Source organism: Rattus norvegicus, chromosome 9 (genome assembly GCF_021556685.1).
Source record: "Rattus norvegicus strain SHRSP/BbbUtx chromosome 9, alternate assembly SHRSP_T2T, whole genome shotgun sequence".
Lineage (NCBI taxonomy): Eukaryota > Metazoa > Chordata > Mammalia > Rodentia > Muridae > Rattus > Rattus norvegicus.
In genome coordinates this window covers 84,910,176-84,930,837 of record NC_141542.1, presented here as the reverse complement: position 1 = coordinate 84,930,837, position 20,662 = coordinate 84,910,176, and the positions used below count along the sequence as shown (strand labels likewise).

Here is a 20,662-nt window from a genome sequence, read left to right as displayed (position 1 = left end):
ATATAAATATTTGAGTTTAATCATAGGTTATACTGACTTTTCTATATGCTTTAATGATTTGATGCCTTTAAAAATAGATAAATGAGAAAACCCATATGGATGTTTATGTAGAATTTATGTATCTTCTTACATAGATAATATGAGAAAAATACCATAATTCAGATATGGCATTGGACAATAATGTATATTTAAATCATAAGTAGCTTACTTTTGGGACATACTGTTTCCTATAAGGCAGTTGCACTTAAAATAATAAATATTCTTCATCATTTCTGAATTTTAAATAAAATCATTAAAATTAAAGTATGGACTTTTAAGCAAATTAACAAAATTCATTTGTGGCTCACAATTCTTCTGATAGTTTCACAAGTAGTATGGAGAACATGTATTTCATTATACCATTTCCAAATCACAACATAACTTGAACTATCAGTTGGTTATTTCTGTTTTCTCTGTCTTTGAACTTGACACCATTACTCTTTTATACACTTGAGAATGTCAATCACTTTTGAATGGGCATCCAAAATCAAATCAATATTCGAAACAACCACCATTGATAAGGAGTTATAGAATAATTGCAGCTCTCTGTTTGACCCTATTGATCTCAATAGTGTCTTATCTGAGCTACTTAGAGATTCATTGAACACACATGAGGAAATCTCTCAAAGTCAGCTTGGTTTGTAATAGTAATATATCCAAGAGAGATCTGTAGGAATTTAAATATGTGTTTCAGCCAGTTTTATCTTGTTTTGAAAGGACCTCATAAAGAGTGAAGATTAGTCATGGCTGATGGTACACAGCTATAATCCCAGCCCTTGGGAAGCTAAGGCAGGGGAATCATAAGTTCCAAACCAGTTCCTAGGCTACACAGTGAGATCTTGTCTTCAAAACAAAAACAATATTGTTAAGTCATAACTCTTTGGTTAAACTAATGCCTCTGTTGCTCACGTACAAATCACTGGGAGCCATCCAGACTGACAGCACTGAGGCATGTGTAAATAAGATTGGGTTAATGTTTGATTGTTTTCTAGAGACCATCCCTGTGAAATGTCCAACTAAACATTTCTGTGTGATTTTTTAGTGCAGAAATAGTAGTTCTTCATTTCTCAGAGTTTTGTTCCTCTACTATTCTTGCCAGATTGCTGGTGAGACAAGCAAACAGTGAGGAGACACATGTCAAGGAAAGGACTGTTGTGTGAAAATATTAACGAAAACATAATATAGAAAATCAGAAATTACATCCTACTGAGTCTAAAGGTTACATTTGGACCGCCAGGGCTTGACAGATACTCTATACTGCGATAAGATGAGAGGAAAGGCGTCTGTTTCTCTTCTATACAAAGCTATCCTCCTAAAATAATGCAACAAACAAGCAACTAAACCAAACAATGATTCCCACAGTCTTCAAATGCACAGTGACAAAGTGGAACATTTTATAATGAGTGGCCTTTTACCAGTATGTGAAGCAATCAGTAGAAAAATACGCTTTGCTTTGAAATTCCAACTTACTTCTCAAAATATATTTAACTGACCTGATAAAAGTATGTTGCTAAGCACGTGAAACCACATCACAATGATAAGTTTGTGTCTCTGCTGTAGTTCAATTTTCTCAGTAGAGAAAATTTCTTTAGGAAATCCCATTTAGGAAAATCGAGTTGAATTATAGCTACGTTTCGGGATGGTTCACACTGTCGGGAAGCAACCTTTAAGATGGATGGCTTTTTAAGGTTTTTCCGCAGTTTCCTGTGACAGCAGAGCTGTCATAATCTTCTAAAGACACGACTTCGTTGTGGAAGTAGTTACACAGCCTTTTGTCATGAGTGTTTTAGAATTTCAAGGCCTGATTCACGATCATCCACTCTCATTATTTCTTGCCCGTCTTTTAGTAAAAGTTTATTTTGCAAGTATAAAAAAATTCTTTTATCGACTAGGTTCTTGTGAAGGTAGGGATATAAAATGTAAAATGATTCATTACAGAGGACATGAACATGAGGGAAATCATTTTTGATTTGGCATTTATGGTGGCTTCATTGTCAAATATTTATTGGAAATATCATGTTTCAGTCTGAGTTATTTGCTATGCCATATGAAATTGATGCACTTCAAAACTCAAACCACCCAAAGTCAACTTACTTAACATTAGGAACTGAACCTTTTAAAAAAGGAATATTTTTTAGAAAATAATAATAAGCAATGAACTTAAATAAAATCTGTCTTTGCTAAAATGCATTGTGAAAGCACTCAAGAGTGAAAATATCTAGACTCTTTCTAATCTGTTCTTGGCATCATTTATATGTTTTTGATGAAATATTTACCATACAGAAAATTTATGAGCATGTGGTGCTTGGACATCCTTTGAATTATAATACACACACCGCTGTCAGCACCATTGCAGTAACATCTGACCCAGTGTCTTCCTCCTTCCAGTTTGGCTACTGGCCTTTTCCCTATCAGAGCTTCAAAGAGCTTTGGTAAGAAACAACTCACTACTGATACTCTTGTATTCCAGAGATGCGTTAGTTTGTATTTCTCCCCAGCCCAGTAGGCATTTTCACTTTAGATAAGAGGTTCTCAAGTAGAATCGATGTAGATAGACCTTTGCCGGTATCTAGCGACGTTGTTGTGACTGAAAAAGAGATGTGCTGCTGATATCTAGGGGCAGAGACCAGGGATGCTACTGAACATTGAAAATGAAGTAACCTCAAAAACACATTTGTAAACAGCCCGAAAGGTCAATTGTGCCACTGTTAAGGTAGTCTTCTTGAAATAAAATCATACTCTATGACAGTTCATTAAAATGCATTTTCATTTACTTATGAAAGCAATTATAAATATTCCCATTCCACAGCTTTAGTGTGTGTCCTTCATTCCTTGTCCAGATTTCCAATTTGTTTTCACCAAATGGCATGCTACAGTTTCTCCCCTCCAAAGATTAATCATATGTGCATGGCTTATTATTAAAAAGCCAAACAAAACCTGCAGTTTACAATGGGAAAGGCTTTATTACAGCCCTGGTGGCTTTTTATTTGCTTTTCTTTGAAATGACTAGATTCATGAAGTGTGGAAATTGCCTCATGCAGCTGCTTTTTCCTCTTCCTCTGTCTTTCTCTCTTCATACTTTATTTTTATTTTTTTATTCTGGTTGGCAGAACTCCACTGATTGCAGCCGGAGTCATTGGAGGGCTCTTCATCCTGGTCATCATGGCTCTGACATTTGCCGTTTATGTCAGAAGGAAGAGCATCAAAAAGAAACGCGCTTTGAGAAGATTCCTGGAGACAGAGGTAACGTTTCCACAAGTTTTTTTTTTTTCCGGAGCTGAGGATTGAACCCAGGGCCTTGCGCTTGCTAGGCAAGCGCTCTACCACTGAGCTAAATTCCGAACCCCAACAAGTTTTTTTTTGTTGTTGTTGTTATTTTTGTTTTTATTATTATTAATTTGGAGGTTTTCTTTAAGTTTTACAGCCTAGACGATGCTCTGTTTGTGTGAAGGTTCCAATCCTGAGTAAAAGATATCTTAGTAGCTGTAGGGCCAGCATGTGCCTAAGGCGAGGCCAGCTCAATGACATGTGAGAAATAAATAGAAATTCCTAGTTTTAAAGTGTGAGCTGTGTTGGTTTTAATTAACATCACTAAATTGGCAGCCAATTATTAATTTCGCCTAAAATGAAAAAGCTGAGCATGCAGGTTAAAGCTTAGAGCAGTAAAAAGATGAGACTTTTAACACCATTGATGAGATATACTTAATACTGTGTGTTACATATCGAGGTTATAAAAATTATCCATAAATTATCACCAATTTGTGTACACTGGCACTTGAGTTCTTTAGCATGCGAGGCGATAGTTTGCTTTGTACAGGGGACAGAGGAGAACTATCACAGAGGACAGTGCGGTAGAAGTGTGTTATTGAGTTCCATCCTGCCTCTTGGTTCTGATAGCCCCACCCGAGTCTGCCTGAACAATGCAGAGCAATTCTGGGTGTCCTCAGAGTGTACTTTCTCTCTGGTTGTCAAAATGGCAATCTGACTATCTCTTAAGATGATTGCAGTGGGACCACTCATCCTTTCATACATGCAGCACACTGGGGATGGGTTATATCTCCATTCTTGTGCCCTCAGAAGATTCCAAAGAGACTACGATTGCACGTTGCATGCCAAGATATATACCCAAACATGTTCCATACACAAACATACATATCTCTTGCCCAAAGGGCCGAAAACTCCTCACCAGTTATACACTTTTGGTTCATAACTTGGTCACAGGCCTGGGGAGATAACTCAGTCAGTAAAGGGCTTGCTTCATAAGCAGGACGTCTTGAATTCAATCCATAGACTCCACATGGGCTTATACTCCCAACATAGGAACAGGTAGATCCCGTGGGCTTACTTACAGGACAATTTCTTTACTTGACAGATGCAAAGCGTATAACAGACATAGTACATCCCCAAAAAGTAGAGAGTGCCTAAAGTTTGAAACCATAGATTGTCTTCTGGACTCCCGAGCACATATACATATGCATGTGCATGTAAACACACGTGCACACATACATGTTATAAATCACACATAACATTTTAAAAATCTGCCACCAAGTGCAGTGGCATGGAAGGACAGCCTCTGCTGGAGGGCTTTTCTTTTTTTAATTGTTGCTGCTGCCGATTTTTAAAATGTAAAATTCAATGACCCTTTCTGAGATTGTCTTACTTGACCTAATGAAATTCTTAATGTTCTAATGTATATTTTTATAATATTCAGTGAGAAAATGGTAAAATGGTAGATTTCTTGTCATAGTGTTAGGGAATAGACTGGTTTTGTTGATAATTTTTATCACGCTTTTCCTAAAATCCTTGCTACCTCTGTACCCACTAATCTCAGGCCCACTCTATTGGTTTAATGGGTCATGATGTTCACAGAAGCATGATGGTAATGACCAGAGAGGAGGGCCATAGCACAGTTAGCCTTGTAAACAGATGTCTTGTAATACCATTGTGATTCTAGACAATTTGAGTAGGAGAAATCTTCAATGATTCCCTCATGCAGATTATATTTTCATTCCATTGTTTGTTTAAATTTTAATTCCTTTTTTTTTCAAAAGAATTGAATTTTTTAAAGCTTGATAGTTCTCCTTTTTTGAGCATGAATTATAACATAGAATGTTTTCCAGGATATGGGCTTTGGGTGCTCCAAACCCTCTGCAGTACAGCAAATTCCTTGATCCAAGAGTGATGCCTTCTGAAACCAGGAGATGTCTAAAGCTGTAGATGATACTGAAGTTTGTGTAGTGTTTATTTCTATACATGCATAACCGTGATAACGTTTGGTTTCTCTGTCAGATATCATGAATTAATTAGACTTACTATTGATACAGATAAATCAATTGCTTCAATGAAAATTATTTTAAACATGACATTTTTCTGAAATTTTATATTTTATTTTCCAATTACATCCCAAAATACAGTTAGCTGAAATTTCAGAAGGGAAAACTATGATTGAGGTGTGACTAATTTAAACACTGTCTCATCTGTACCAGTGACTACTCTAAAAATGCTAAATGGCATCATAACAATTACGCTGGGTGCTGTAGAGAGGGCTCACTGTTAAGAACACTGGTTCCTCTTCCAGAGTGGCAGACATGTAAAATTAAACTGAAACATATAAACCATTGCTTTTAATTTCATTCTACTTTCATTCTATTGACTTATCTTAATATGTAGCTATTAAGAAGTCAGAACTAGGAAACCTTCACCCCCCATTTGCTTTTGCAGCCCTTTGTGTCCCAAAGCATATTTATAGTCTAGAACCAAACTCTCTACTCAAGTAACTACTTAAAATGAATTCACAACTCACCGTCATGAATAGATAACACCTGTTAGTCTACAAAAAAAAGGAAAAAGAAAAAAAGCAGAATTTTAGAATTTTAGGCTGCCTCAGGTAGGAATTGAGACTTGAGAAGAACCTCATGTGTTCATTGCCCAGAGGAAGAGAATCACACTAACTATGATCCCCTTCTAACGGGATCATGGTTGCTTCCAATCACTGTAAGTGCTACTAAGGGACTATTTCTGGTTTTGTTACAGTGTGTCTTCCTTTACTTTGTTTATGCACTTAGCATCGTATCTTCTAGTCAGCATGCCTCTGGGTGGTAGAATAGATGCAACATTTGAGTTTACCCAGATCAAGAACAAGTGGAGAGACAGATGGGACTGGGACTGATATTACAATGATAGTAGAACCATTAGAAAAGCATTACAAAAGAACCAGAAAGCCCATAAGAACAATACCAGCCAACCAGAGCTCCCAGGGACTAAACCACCACCCAAAGAGTACACATGGACAGACTCACGGCTTCACCTGTTTATGTAGCAGAGAATGGCCTTGTTGGGCACCAATAAGAGGAGAAGTCCTTGGTCCTGCCAAGACTCAAACCCCCAGTGTAGGGGAATGTCAGGGCAGGAAGGCTGGATGGGGTGGGTGGTTGGGGGGACACCCTCATAGAAGCAGGGGGAAAAGGTATGAGATAGGGGGCTTATGGATAGGAAACCTGGAACGGGAATAACATTTGAAATGTAAATTTAAAAAGTCCAATAAAAAATATAAAAAGAAAGCAAAGAACCAGAGGGCAAGAAGCAGAACTGAGTATGAATGACAGATACACAACTTAACTTTGTGCTTTCGCTTTGCAGCTAGTCGAGCCCTTAACCCCTAGTGGCACAGCACCCAATCAAGCTCAACTTCGAATTTTGAAGGAAACAGAGCTAAAGAGGGTAAAAGTCCTTGGCTCGGGAGCATTTGGAACCGTTTATAAAGTAAGTAAAACACAGTACATGCCATCAATTATTTACGTTGTGTCTCGGGTTTTTAAAAAATAATAGCCGAAGTAATGACTTTAGCTAACCTAATTTCTTTTTTATTAAATTATTTTGTCTATTTACATTCCAAATGATATTCCCCTTTCTTGTCCCCCTTCCTGAGTTCTCTACCCCCTTCCCTTTTGCTTCTGAGAGGGTGCTCCCCCACCCAACCATCCAGCCCCCACCTCACCTCTGCCAGTGTCCTCCTTCCCTGGTGGATCAAGTTTCTACCGGACTAGGGTCATCCTCTCCCACTGAGGCCAGACAAGGCAGTCTTCTGCTACATAATTCCTTTTTAATATCAAATCTTGGTAGTGTTGAGAAGTGGCCGAGCAGGTCAAGGTTATTGATTTTTATTGAATAAGCTTGGGTAAGTGCAGTCTCTAGAGAAAGACAGCTGTAGGTACTCACACCAGTCGAGTCCTTTCAATGTCCTTTGAGCCTCTCAACAGTTTCTTCCCTTTTAGCAAATTCCCATTTTTTCTCCAAATCCTCAACCTCTTCCCCCTAGTTCTTGCTTCTTGTGCTTTCAGAACTTCCTGGGTAACCTCCCACAATCCTTTGCTCTTCTTTCTCCTTTTTAATTCTAATCTCTGTTAGTACCTTACTCATTGATCACTCAAAATCCATATGAGTACGCAATATATTATTAAATATATATATTACATTTTTTCTAACTGGTTACATATGTGGGTTAGTGGTTAAAATTTGTTGTTTTAATGCCCTTGTAATTACGTTAAAAAAATTAACTATGGTACAATTTGTTTTTGCAGCTTACTGTATACATTCTAAGTGATATATTTTTCATTGATTTTTCCAAAACATGTGATAAGTAGATAGAAAGTTAAGAATTTTACATTTTAAAATGCTCAATGGTTTCCTTGCTTAATAAAATGATTTAAGTTGGTGTGGTGGTATATACATGTGTTGTGCCAGGAAGCATTCATGCACCCCAAAGACCAACAAGGAGTTGACTCTGATGTAATCACATTAGATCTCTTTATTACAAACTTGAGTTTGGGCCTACTCACAGCCAACCCACAGGACTGTTTGTTGAAGCAGCTCTGATTTCTCATTGGGACAGGGTTTTTTATAGGAAAATGGGAGGAAGCAAGTGGGTTTCCAGCCTGGCAGGCATCTACCTGAATGTCCATTGTAAGGTGCTCTGAAGTGAGACCTTGCACAATCCTGAATGGTCTGGAAGTACATCTGAAACAATCAGACTAATCTTTGATTGACTGTTGCTAAGGAAATAGGGAATAACTCTGGCCAAGGACAAGCCCAGGGGTCCTTCCTGATACTTGGGTGCTACTTGGGTTCAATTGTGGGTCACATACTCTGGCCTTTTCTTTCTTTCTTTCTTTCTTTCTTTCTTTCTTTCTTTCTTTCTTTCCTTCTTTCTTTCTTTCTTTCTTTCTATCTCTCTTTCTTCCTTTCTCTCTCTCTCTTTCTTTCTCTCTTTCTTTTTTCTTTCTATCAATCTTTCTTTCTTTCTCTCCAGAAGGAGGCCAATTTCATGATGGAGTAGGTTTGGCCTCTTACCTGTAACCCCAAACTTTTGAGCTTGAACCAGGGGAATTATTGAACTAAAAGTATGAGACCAGACTGGACAATTGAGCAAAACAGTGTTTCAAAAGCATCAAATAACATAAAATAATAATGTATTTATTACAAAAATATTAAGTGCCGGTCATATTGCAAACCCAAGTTTTCCTTTCCTGGGCATTTGCAAATCTTTATAATTTTTTTCTTCTTTTACAAAAACCTTTGGAGATCAAATTGTGTTCATTTTCCTATCATTTCGTTGTGCGTATTTTGTTCAGTTAAATCATTAACTGAGTGTCCAATTTGCACAGATTCTAGTCTAGCTGGTTTTGTCTTTCTGATCTTCAAATATTTTGCAAGTTCAAAAGACAGAATAGTCCTTTATCTACATTTAAATTATGCTGCCAAAAAAGGAGAGAGACATAATGGTGTAGTTTTATACATAAAATTGAATCTAATTTTGTTTAATTATTTCAACTTTAACGGATTCTATAAAATTATTTGGAATAACGCATAAATAATCCTAAATTTTATTAAATAAGGATGTTGGAAATAACTAATTAAATCACTACTATCTTATTTCCTATCTCTCAGAAACATCTTTACCTTATCTATTGCTTCTTTCATTTACATAAAGGTTTTTGCCTCCCACTGGCCCCATGATTCATCTGATAATCACTTGACTTCTCATATACATTAATATGAATGAGGCTTTCTGAGCTAACTGTAGAAAAGTCAACAGAAAGCTTTAAGAAATTCTTTCCATTTGTTTCATGTTTGCAAACACTTCTGCCTGTCATATTGACAAAACTGAATTATGTGAACTAATGCGTGCTTATAGAAAAATTATTAGAAGTTCTGTCAGTTTATTTAAATTGTATGTCTGAAATATGTATTGCCAGCCCTATGTTTTAATAAATGTCTCATATATTGTTTAAGGCACACTGTCTTAAACTCTGTAAAGCTTTTGGTGGCCACACAAATGCCAGTGGCTTGGGCACATACTTGGTTAAATTTTTCTTCAAATTGAAGCTATGTGATGCTTCAACAACAACAACAACAAAAAATATTAGGACCAATGCAGGTACAAATATAGTTAAATTTTACATATTTAGATCTATTAAGTAATGGTAAAAGCTTTTCCACAGGTGGTGCAAATTAATTCAGATGGAATTTATATTCTCATTATAAAACTACACTTTAGGAATATTTTAATATTGATGCCATTGCTTTATAAAGTAACTCCCTGTGTGGTTATTTTATTGAATAATGGTAAGCATGCTCTGTGACCTAGATACCAACTCTGAGAAAATATAGCCTGGGGTTTGGAGTTCTTAGTTGTTTTCTGTTTTCCTCATCACCTACTTCTTCTTGAATATCCTTCTAAAAACTGTACCACAAAAAAACTTGCATCACTGCCCTGAATTTGTGCACATACATTTCCGTATTGACTCTGTTGAGTCCAGCATGAGCATGAATCTCACCCTGACGTGTTAAAGCTCTTTTCTTAACTGTTGTTTCTGGTCAACAGTTCTCAGACCTATTTCTCTTCTCTTGCCTTAACTTTGGATAATACAAATACATTTATTTATGCTATGTGTCTCTCCAACACTGTGACCAGTGATAAGGAAGGTAGAGCTGTAGCCTACAGCTGCATCCCATGCCTTTCAAAGTTAAACTGCATGAGATTCCTGACTGTCACGTCCTCATTTGTGTCTCTATACTATTTTTTAATAGATACTGGATACTGTTTTAAAATATCATCAATAATTCTCTCATTCTTATCTATTCCATAAAAAAATTATTGTCCTCATTTAAATGTTTAAGTTTTCGCAGAAATACTAATATTTATTTTGTACCTTAAGGTCTACATTTTAATGTTGTCCTACTCCATAAATTCTGCAATTATGTTGATGATAAGACAGATATTTTATATGAACCCAGAGACAATCATTAATATACAGAATTTATTAAAAAGATAAATTACTATGGATTCAATATGCCCTAGAACTTTTCCTTGAATATTATATATATACATATATATATATATATATATATATGCATGCAAAGAATGGGCAGGACTATAGAAAGGTTTGATGGGAGGAATGATGAGGGAGAAACGTTGTACTTATATGATAATCCATAAATGAAGTAAATTAAATTTAAAGTTTAATCAGTCAAATCAAATTATATTCTGTTATTAATATTATGCTATCTCAATATAGTATTAATGTGACTTTTTTCCCTGAAAGGGAATCTGGGTGCCTGAAGGTGAAACTGTGAAAATCCCTGTGGCTATTAAGATCCTCAATGAGACAACTGGCCCCAAAGCCAATGTGGAGTTCATGGATGTAAGTACACAAGGACACGGTCCTTTATAATTAAACAGAGTGCTTGAAAATAAAATAAGGAAAATACAACCACCTTTCAAAGTTTCTAATCTGTAAATGTCACAACCTCATACTTAAAATCTTAGGATCCCTTTACTTTACCATGTATAGAATATCCCTGGTTTGAAATTTGTACCATGATTGTACTCTAGGATAACTCTGGCAATATAAATATATTTATAATCCTCATGTTGAATTTCCTTCTGTGATTCAAAAATATGATATTTCGGGTTTTTTTTTTAAATTCTATGTATTTATTTTATGTATGACTATACTAAGCTATCTTCAGACACACCAGAAGAGGGCATCAGATCTCATTACAGATGGATGTGAGCTATCATGTGGTTGCTGGGATTGAACTCAGGACCTCTGGAAGAGCAGTCAGTGCTCTTAACTGCTGAGCCATCTCACCAGCCCGATATTTCAGTTTTTATATTTGGATTATAATCAGAAATGCATTTCTAAATGCAGTTAAAACAGTGTCAAAAATACTTGATGGTGTCAACAGTAAGCCATTCTTATTTAGATAGCACTTATAAAATACTAAGACTGCTCCTATGTATTATTGGAAAAGTCTGAAATAGGTTCCAAGTACTGTTCCAAATAGATTACAAATGATCTTTCATATCACCGGGTTGAAAGAACGAAGTTAACCCAAGATTACCTAAGTTTTGCAAAGTGGAGAGAGGATGCAGAACCAGCCAAATTTGACCAGAAATATTTTCTTAAGGAGCCAAAAATTTGAGGATTTACCTGTCTTGTCTTCACTGTGGCAATACTTCAGCCCTTCCCTTTTTGGTAGAGAGGCAAGCACGGGTGATTAGGACAAAACCCTAGGTAAATTATTCTGCCTGTGCTCCAAGCAAATGTTACACAAATGAGATCCAAAGAAAGTTTGATTTTAGGAACACACCCCACTCTCAGAACCACAAATGTGATAGCCACAAGAATTACATTTTGTGAGTCATGAGGTTGCTTTAAAAAATTAATTAGGATGTTTTATTTTTTGTAGTGTTATAATTTATTGAGATAAAGACTCAAAATTACTCTGTCAGTCACACCTGTATTTCAACAGAAACCTCCCAGTTCATGCTTAAGTTCTCAAGTGAAATTTACAGTCTTTAATTCAGATTCACCCAAGAGGACTATGATAAAAGCTTCAACTTAGAATAATAATAATAACAAAATCTGCTAAGTAATGAAAGCACTCGATGGAGTCACTCAGAAAGTGAAGATTACCCCAGAGAAAAGTGGTAGACTGAGCTGTTCAGATTTTAGAAGGTAAGGTGGAAAAAAAACTTTATGTGTACCCTGCTGTTATTTTTCACATTGATATCTTACTAGGGATTCTGAAATAGACCAATATACATTCTTTTAACATAATGTCTTCAATAATAAGAATGGTTTTGATTTCAAAGTGACCTTTACATAAAGACGACATGAGCACATGCACTTTGCCTTTTGTCAATACAGATTGCCATGCACCCTTAGCTGCTCTATCTTGAAAGCTCCTTCGGAGTTGTACAGAAGCTCAGTAGATGACCTTGAAAATTTTGAGAATAATGCTGTCTTTCATGAGGCGATTTTACTACTGAGTGTTACACAGTAGGACCGAGAAGGGCACAAGCAAGCAGCTCTAAAGAATGGTCTCAGTGCATATCGGTTGCTAAAGAATTAAAATACCACCCTTCTTGCCTCACTGGCAACACTTAATAATAAATATTACTTATCCCGTAACTAAATACTTTTTTCAGCAGGTCTCTGAAGGTTACTACACTCCCTGCAGCTAAATGCCTGGCTCGAGTGTTACTATTCAGAACTGAAGACTTTGCCTTCTACTCTAATCATTCAGTTTAACCTAGATCACAGCTATAAACTGAGGAAGGAAATTGAAAATTTCAAATTAAGTAGAAATTACCAAAATAATATTCTGGTAAATAAAAAGTGGAGGTTCATATATAAAACTGATAGAAGATCAAACTTGGCCACCTTGGGCTACAACCAAAGCTGTAATTCAGAAGAATGCTAATAATCTCTGCTGGAGGCTTGTACAGTCATATTTCCATGGAAACAGTCTGGCAAAAGAGGGTTAAGAGGCTACAAAATAATCACGTAAAAAAGAAGCTCTAAAATCCTCATCATGATTTCGAATGATTATTTGAAAGCTCCTAACCCCATTCATCCACTCCCCTCCCCCTTGATCTGAATTCTATTCCCATGGAAAGGGCAGTAGGATGGTAGCTTCAAGTCTTAGCTTTCTGTTGAATTTTAGATGAGTCTCTGATTGAGCCTGAAAGGAGTCATTTTCCTAGATGGATGATGGATTTGGTAACTAACAGACTAAAAAAAAATCTGTTCTTTTTAAGCTAAGAAATTAAGAATTTCTTTTTCTGATATGTCTTTCCTACTTTTGGATAGATGGTAGCTTTTAACAGCTTGCATTCTTGCTACTGGCAGAGTTTTGATAAGTGGAAGTAGAAATATTTTCTACTATTCTGGTGACTTGTTTTAAAATATTGAAAGGATAACATCACAGTAATTAAAGCCTTTTTAAAGGGCAACATTGATGGTGAATGCAGTATTTGAGTGAGTAGGCATGATTTCCATGTAAATGTATGGCGATATTCTGTGCCTCCCTTTGTAGATTATCCACAATGTTCACAGAGCACTTTAAGTATTAAGTAACAGCTCAAACGGAAAGGGAAGGTTCGTGTAAGCAAAACTGGACAAGTTGAGTCAAAGGACAGAGCTGAATTTACAAGTCATTCCGTAATAGCAAAAGTATTAAGTTTGATGTGTCTTACTGTAATTTCTTCCAGAAGCAGAAGCTGCTCATGAAATAATTAAGTAGAAGTTATTTATGTTTGAGTCAGGTGACTCATGAGTAGGGTGGTATGGAAATAAGACAGCACAACTGCTACCTACCACAATGATAACTGTGGGCTTTTTTCTTATAGAGAAGCCCGACAATCTGTACTCATTGTCCAATTCAAGAATTAAGACAGTTATGCCTACTATTGTCCTAAATTTCATTGGTTGACTGTTGCTGGGAAAGTGAGAAAACTAGAGCCAGTATTTTATTTGCTATATCACTGGATTATGGTTTAGGAGAGAGGGATTCTTTATATCTTCATGACTTTACTTGTTGAGGATGGGAGACAATGGCTTGAATGGCAAGGGAAAGCTTAGGCAGAAAGAAGTGCCTGGGCACCCGTTGTTTTAATGTCAGAGTAAAGTGTTCCAGGAGAGCTTTTGAAAAATCAGGATCCTCTGGAGGCATCCATGAAACTGTTTTGCATACTAATGCCTATGTGTTTTTCTGGGTATGTATGTATGTATGTATGTATGTATGTATGTATCTATCTATCTATCTATCTATCTATCTATCTATCTATCTACACACACATACACACACACACACTCACAGAGAGAGAGAGAGAGGGAGAGAGAGAGACAGCGACAGAGACAGAGACAGAGAGACAAAGAGACAGAGAGAGAGGTATGTGTGTGTGTTTTAAACAGTAAAAGCTAAAGCTTACAAAGACAATGAAAACTATGTACACCCAGTAAGCATCAGACTCCTTTCCACGTAGGCTCTTTATCTCTATAGTACAATAACCCACTTTATATAATGATGATACACACATACAAGTATATTTATATGTGTTTTACTGGTTACTATAACAAATAACCAAAAAATACTGCAGCTAAATAATTGAAAGTCATCACTAACAGCTAATGCCTCTATTGATATCCAAGGACAAAGGAAAAGATTGTGCTATTCTTTTTAAATTTTTACCACAAGCAATAAGTAAATCAGGGGCAGACCATATTATATCAAATGTTTTGCTAAAAGCAATGGAAGGAGAATTTGGTCACAGGGCTGCTACTTAGCTCTTCGGAACATGTCTAATGGATTCATAATGACAATAATAACATGCTCCTAGTGAATGGCAGCGCATTCTTCATTCCATAAAGGAAGATCACATTGAATGACATTAAGAAAATTACTCTAAAGGTCTGTCTTCATGTGGAGGATGCCTGCATTCATAGAGACTCCTAATTCTTGTTTCAAGTAGCCTGGTTTTCTTAGAAAATGCAAGATTTTTAAGAGGTTTATTTGTTTTCTGTATTTAAAAATAATCATCAAATTGTATAGAAGATATACCCAAGAAAAGATGTTATTTGTTAAGAGTCCTGGAAAATGATATGGGCTTTTGCTTTTTCTCAATGTCCTCTATTCTACTTTCCCAGGACATTTACACTGATTACCTGTTGAGATTGTTTTAAACTGTTTTAACTAAATTATTTGTTTTCTTAAAAAATAAGCTTGGAAGGGAAGAAATATGTAATTACACTAAATTCTAGGGATGGGATTCCAATACTGGCTCAGAGCACACGTTAATCTGCTCGGCTACTGGTCCAGATATCTCATGCTACGTTTGCAATACAGTTCATGGTCAGGTGATTCAGGAAAAGGTTTTCATGTGACCTGTCAGCATTTTGTAAGTTGCATCGTTTGTGGGGAGAAAATGATTTTCTTTCTGCCATGCCACAAGGACTTTTGTTTATCTTACCTAACTGTCATTTTGCTATTTGCCTGAAGTCATGCTCACGTGATTTTTGCTTATTCTTTCCAAGTAAATTTTTCCAACTTTAATGGATGTCATTATGTGAGTCGGGTAAGAAACATACAATCTACTCAGATTATAGCAGCCTTGTAAAATGACGTGGGAAAGTTTTGTTCTGGATTTTCCCACTGCAGAGTTTCATTTGTGTGACTACACACACTGCCTCTCTGCCTCTCTGTTTCCCAAGTGCTGAGATTAAAGTTGTGTGTAACCAGGTGCAGGCCAAGCATCTTATTCTCAGCTACTGGACTGCAAGGTGTTGGGAGCCTACAGTTGTGTTTGCTGATGTCAATCCTTACAAAAGCAAACGCAAAATAGAAGCATGGCTAAAAACACCACTATTATAAATTGTCTAAATATTTTTTTATCTTATAAAAGCTCTGAGTATTCTTTCACTAAGTCCGGTATCTTCTAGCAGAATTGGCTTTAAATAATATTTTATTAATTCATGTCATAAGCTTGGCATACTATATTTGGATCATTCACTTGTATGTCATACTATTACTTCCCAGTCTATTCTACTAATCAATTTAATTGTAAGTTTTAATCCACAGCACAAAACAAATCCTGAAAAATGTTCTTCGACTTGATTCTTTGGAAAGGAATCATGTAGTCTGAAGAATTTTTTATTTATTCATTTTTTTGTGAACTAGCAGATGAAGAATTTTCCCCCATGTGTCTAGGAGGGAGGTAACCTACCTTTGTTCCACTAGAGGACCCTGGCAATGGGAGCCTTTGTGAATGCTTTCCTTACTTATTTCTATAGGTTAACTTAAAACCTTACTCCTCATTACTAGAATCATTTCTAGTAACTTTACATAATTTTCTTTTCCCACTAAAATCTTTGTTTCCTACCTGTCCATGTCCTTCTGTTCTGACAGCAATAAACATGCAAAGATGGGTTCTGTTATAAAAAAGAAAGAAAGAAAAAAGATGAAGGTATTGCAGATGTTGACAAAAATAAATTAGAAAAATATAATTTATTATAGTCCCTATAAATCATTGCCAGGAACAGTGAACTGAATTCAGGAGCTCTCAAATCCTGAGCTTTATAGATTGCCTTGAGGGGTACTGAAGGGTTTGAAAACAGATAAGGTATTTGACAAGCTTTACATTCCAACTGGCTTAATTTATCTCTTGAATCACACAAAAGGGACTCCCCCAATGCCAAGTAGGTTGTTCTTTGTAAATCTTAACATGAAGCTTTATAAGCTTTTTGTCCTCAAAAACATTTCCTGGATGTGTGTAAATGAGAGGAGATTGCTTTAGAGCTTATAGTCTACTATATCAGAATTTAAATTTCTTAACTACAAATCAGTAGTCTATTGGGTGTGTAATTCTCTAGTTCTCCAAACTCTATAACTTGGCGAATTTCTTATCTGATTAAGAGGCCTGTTACTGTCATATAGAGAAGAGAATTACGCTGATCATGTGCTGTTTCTGATTCCAATCTGAGCAGTATTTCAAAATTATGAAGACTTAGGGAAAAAAAGTCATTCAGTTTGACTGTAACACTAGGGGACATTATTTGTAATAATTACTTTATGCTAAAAACTAGCAACTATGTAGACTGAGGAAATAGCTCGTTGGTAAAAGGCTTGTCTTACACAATGAAGGTCTGAGCTTGATTCCCAGATAATATACCAAGCCAGTTAGGTAGCACACTTGTAATATGCAATATTACATGAGCAATGATGGGGAAAGGGGAGACAGGCAGTTGCCTTGGGTTTGCTGGACAGTCAGCCTGACCCATTTCGCAGCTTCAGACAAATGAGAGAGACTCTGCCTTTAAAACATGGTGTAGGACAGCTGAAGAAAAATTCCTGAAGTTAACGCTGGCATCCAAATTCAGGTACACACACACATAGACACATAGACACATAGATACACACATAGCCACACACACACACACACACACACACACACACACACACACACACACACACACACACACACACACACACACAGAGTGAATGGGGGAAGAACATTTTCTCATGGGCCAAAAAACCTCAGGGAAAAACTTCTGGCATATCAAGCCTTGTTCATGATCTGTTTACAGATTCAAAAAAACATGAAATGTTAGAAGGAAGGAGCCATTTTCAAAAGTTTTTGTTACGCATTATATACCTAATGTTCATAGGGAAGCAATTAAGTCCTAGAATAAATAATTACAATGCTGTGATACATTCAATGGTTTCTTAGTTAGGGTCGTATTGCTGTGAACAGACACCATGACCAATGCAAGTTTTATGAAGGACAACATTTAACTGGGGCTGGCTTCCAGGTTCAGAGGTTCAGTCCATTATCATCAAGGGGGGAGTGATGCAGCATCGCAGCATCCAGGCAGGCATGGTACAGGAGGAGCTGAGTCCTACATCTCCTGAAGGAAGCCAGGAACAGCCTTAATGTCCACAGGCAGCTAGGAGGACGGTCTCCAAGCCCACGCCACAGTGACACACTTCCTCCAACAAGACCACACCTTCTAATAGTGCCACTCCCTGGGCCAAGCATATGCAAACCATCACAAAATGGAATGCACACACACACACACACACACACACACACACACTGCATATATATAATGTATATACAGTATACAATATATACATATATTGTAATATAAACAAATAAATACATACATACATACATACATATATACATACATACACACATATATAAAACACGGGATAAAGACTCTGTGCAGGCTTCTAGTTCAATGAGCTGGATGTTGTCCATTGAGCTTCTCTACCACTGGCAATTGGGATCCTCTGCTAATTTTCAGAGAAGGACCATTTGTCCTAACACTATCCTGGGGTGTTAGAGATCTCCATGGGACTCCACATTTTAACTATGAGAGGTAATCTTTATAACTAAGCTTTACAAAGAGGTGAATGTTCTTTCCAAAGGCCAGTTGATGGCTTTGTGTGTCCCTTGCTTCTTGTTTGTTATTATTTCATTCTGTGTCACTCTTCCACACAAATGAAAAAAAATAAAATCAATGTGTGTCCACTCTCAAAAAGTCTATCAGGCTCATAAGGTGTATTGAACATTTCAATTTTATCATAACCACTGTTCATTTCATAGTTCTGTACTTCGTTTAGGTGTTAAAATAATAACTTAGCCTATATACAGTATATAGATTGATCTTCTTTTCCAGAAAGTAATAGACATCAATATGTAAACCTATACATGTGACATGTGACATTTCAGTTCCCAGGAGGGCCTCACTGAAGAACCTGTCCTGTACCCACTGTTTACAGTTGGCACGTGTCAACAGTAATGGTGGTAACAGGGAAAAAAAGCATTTCTGAAGCAGTAAAATTGGGAAACCAGCTTTTCATAGACACGAGGCACGAGAGCCCCTCAGAACAGAAAACCCCAGGGCACCAGTAGCGATCTTTGCTGCTGTAATTTTATCTAGGGTTTTGATCCACTTACAAAGTTAATCTAACCTCCCTGAACTTAACTATTCCATTATCTGTTAGAAAATAATTAGAAGCTCTAAGCAGAAGTCGGCATACATGCAGCTCCTTGGGAGTCCCTGAGCTCATTGAACGGAGGAGTTTGATGGATACTGGTCAGCTGATCTTGGCCCATCGCTAATAATAGCTGAAAATGCTGCTTAGCTCGGTGAGAAAGTTAACTTCAGGAAAAGGAAAATGAAGCGTTTGGGAATTATAGCCAAAGATGAGTTTCCCGTCGGCACTTGTTTCCTGGAAAGGAAGTAGCCAGGGGAGTCAGTTATTTTTTTTTTCTTTTTCCTTTTCTTTTTCCTCTATTATTTCCAGCACTTCATAATTAAGAGCTATGACCCACTTGACTTATCTCCGTTGATTGTAACTTTCTCTACAAAGAAATTTCTCTACAAAGAAATATAAGTGAATCAGGAATAGTTTTGCTATTATCCATGCAAAGAATAAGTCAATCAGACCAGTATATAAAAATCTGTCATCTCTAGCCACCATGTGGAAAATTAACTGTAGAAAACACACAGACATATTAGGAAGACACTAGGAGTTTGCTTATAAAATCAGAAAATTGTTATTGCCATATACGTAAAACCGAGTCAAGGTCTTTTTAAAAACCTCATTTCAAATTCTGAACATCCATTCATTTAATGATCACATCACTATACTCTCAAGAAAGAAAATGTATTTTATTATTGGATCGAGAGATGCTTCAAAATATGATGTTCCCTGGGTTTTCACATAATGCTAACTTAAAAAGAAAGTAAACTTCATTCTACGTTCCTCTTTTGCCTCATTTTCTGGTAAATTCATAATGTGCGTACTAGGGAATAAATAGATGGTATTTTATCATTCTTTAATTGGAGGTATGTTACTTTGCCATCCTTTTGAAAGCGTTGAGTGTCTTTTTGTTGACGGCTACGTAATATATTCTAATCTCCACAATAGCATTATCTGCACAGTTAATGTTCAAGAAAGATTTGTTTTGTGTTTGGAAATTTTTATTTTATTTCACTTCAATTTTTAGCATTATTTTATGAAGTGCCTGTTATAGGCACAGTTCCTTGTTATCTGTGTAAATAAATAAAAGGGTTGTAAAAGTAATTACTGTGGTATAGCTCTCATCTTAATGAATTTGGCTTCAGATAACAAAGCAGTCATTCATCAGCATGGAACCAAGATTAGGCCGGTTTTCATGAGTGTGGGTGTGTCCGTGCCTGTATCAGTGACCTGAATGTGTGTGCACACCTGTGTGTGGTGTGGGCTAACGTTGACATCAACTGTCTTCCTCAATGCTTCTCTAACTTATTTATTCAGACGGGGTCTCTCTCTCCGAACCTGGGGCATGCTAACTCTAGCAAGGGTTCTGATACAGTTTGCTGTGAAGATCATTGCCTTTGCCCCTCAAATGCCAGGATTATAAGCAGCTGCAACTTCACCTGGCTTCCTATTTGAGTTCAGGGATCCAAGTTCTGTTCCTTAAATTTGTGCAGTCAGTCATCAGCCACTCTGTCATCTTCCCCAGTATGAAGGTATTGTTAATGGCCCTGTTATTTTGTTTCTATGCATAATCATCTCTTACAACAGCTATAATTTTGATCTATATTCCTTAGACTTATAGGTCTTATCAAGTTTATTAGTGAAAAAAAATCAATTTTCTGCCTAGCATTCTAATTGCCATTGAAAATAACTACCTAAAGGGGAAGAATGGAGATTTGAAACAAATAAAAACAGTTTATTTCCTTTCGATCTAACTATATTCTCTTGTTACCTCCACACATCT

At 36.6% G+C, this 20,662-nt stretch overlaps 1 protein-coding gene across 6 annotated transcripts in view; it reads left to right on the top strand.

The window, feature by feature from the left end:
- Erbb4 (erb-b2 receptor tyrosine kinase 4) overlaps positions 1 to 20,662 on the top strand; it is a 1,069,446-nt gene that overhangs the window by 849,291 nt on the left and 199,493 nt on the right. For all 6 annotated transcript variants that reach the window (XM_087567483.1, NM_001437634.1, NM_021687.3 and 3 more), the window contains 3 exon segments: positions 3,150 to 3,282; positions 6,679 to 6,801; positions 10,644 to 10,742. In XM_087567483.1, coding sequence (XP_087423609.1) covers positions 3,150 to 3,282; positions 6,679 to 6,801; positions 10,644 to 10,742 — 355 coding nt within the window.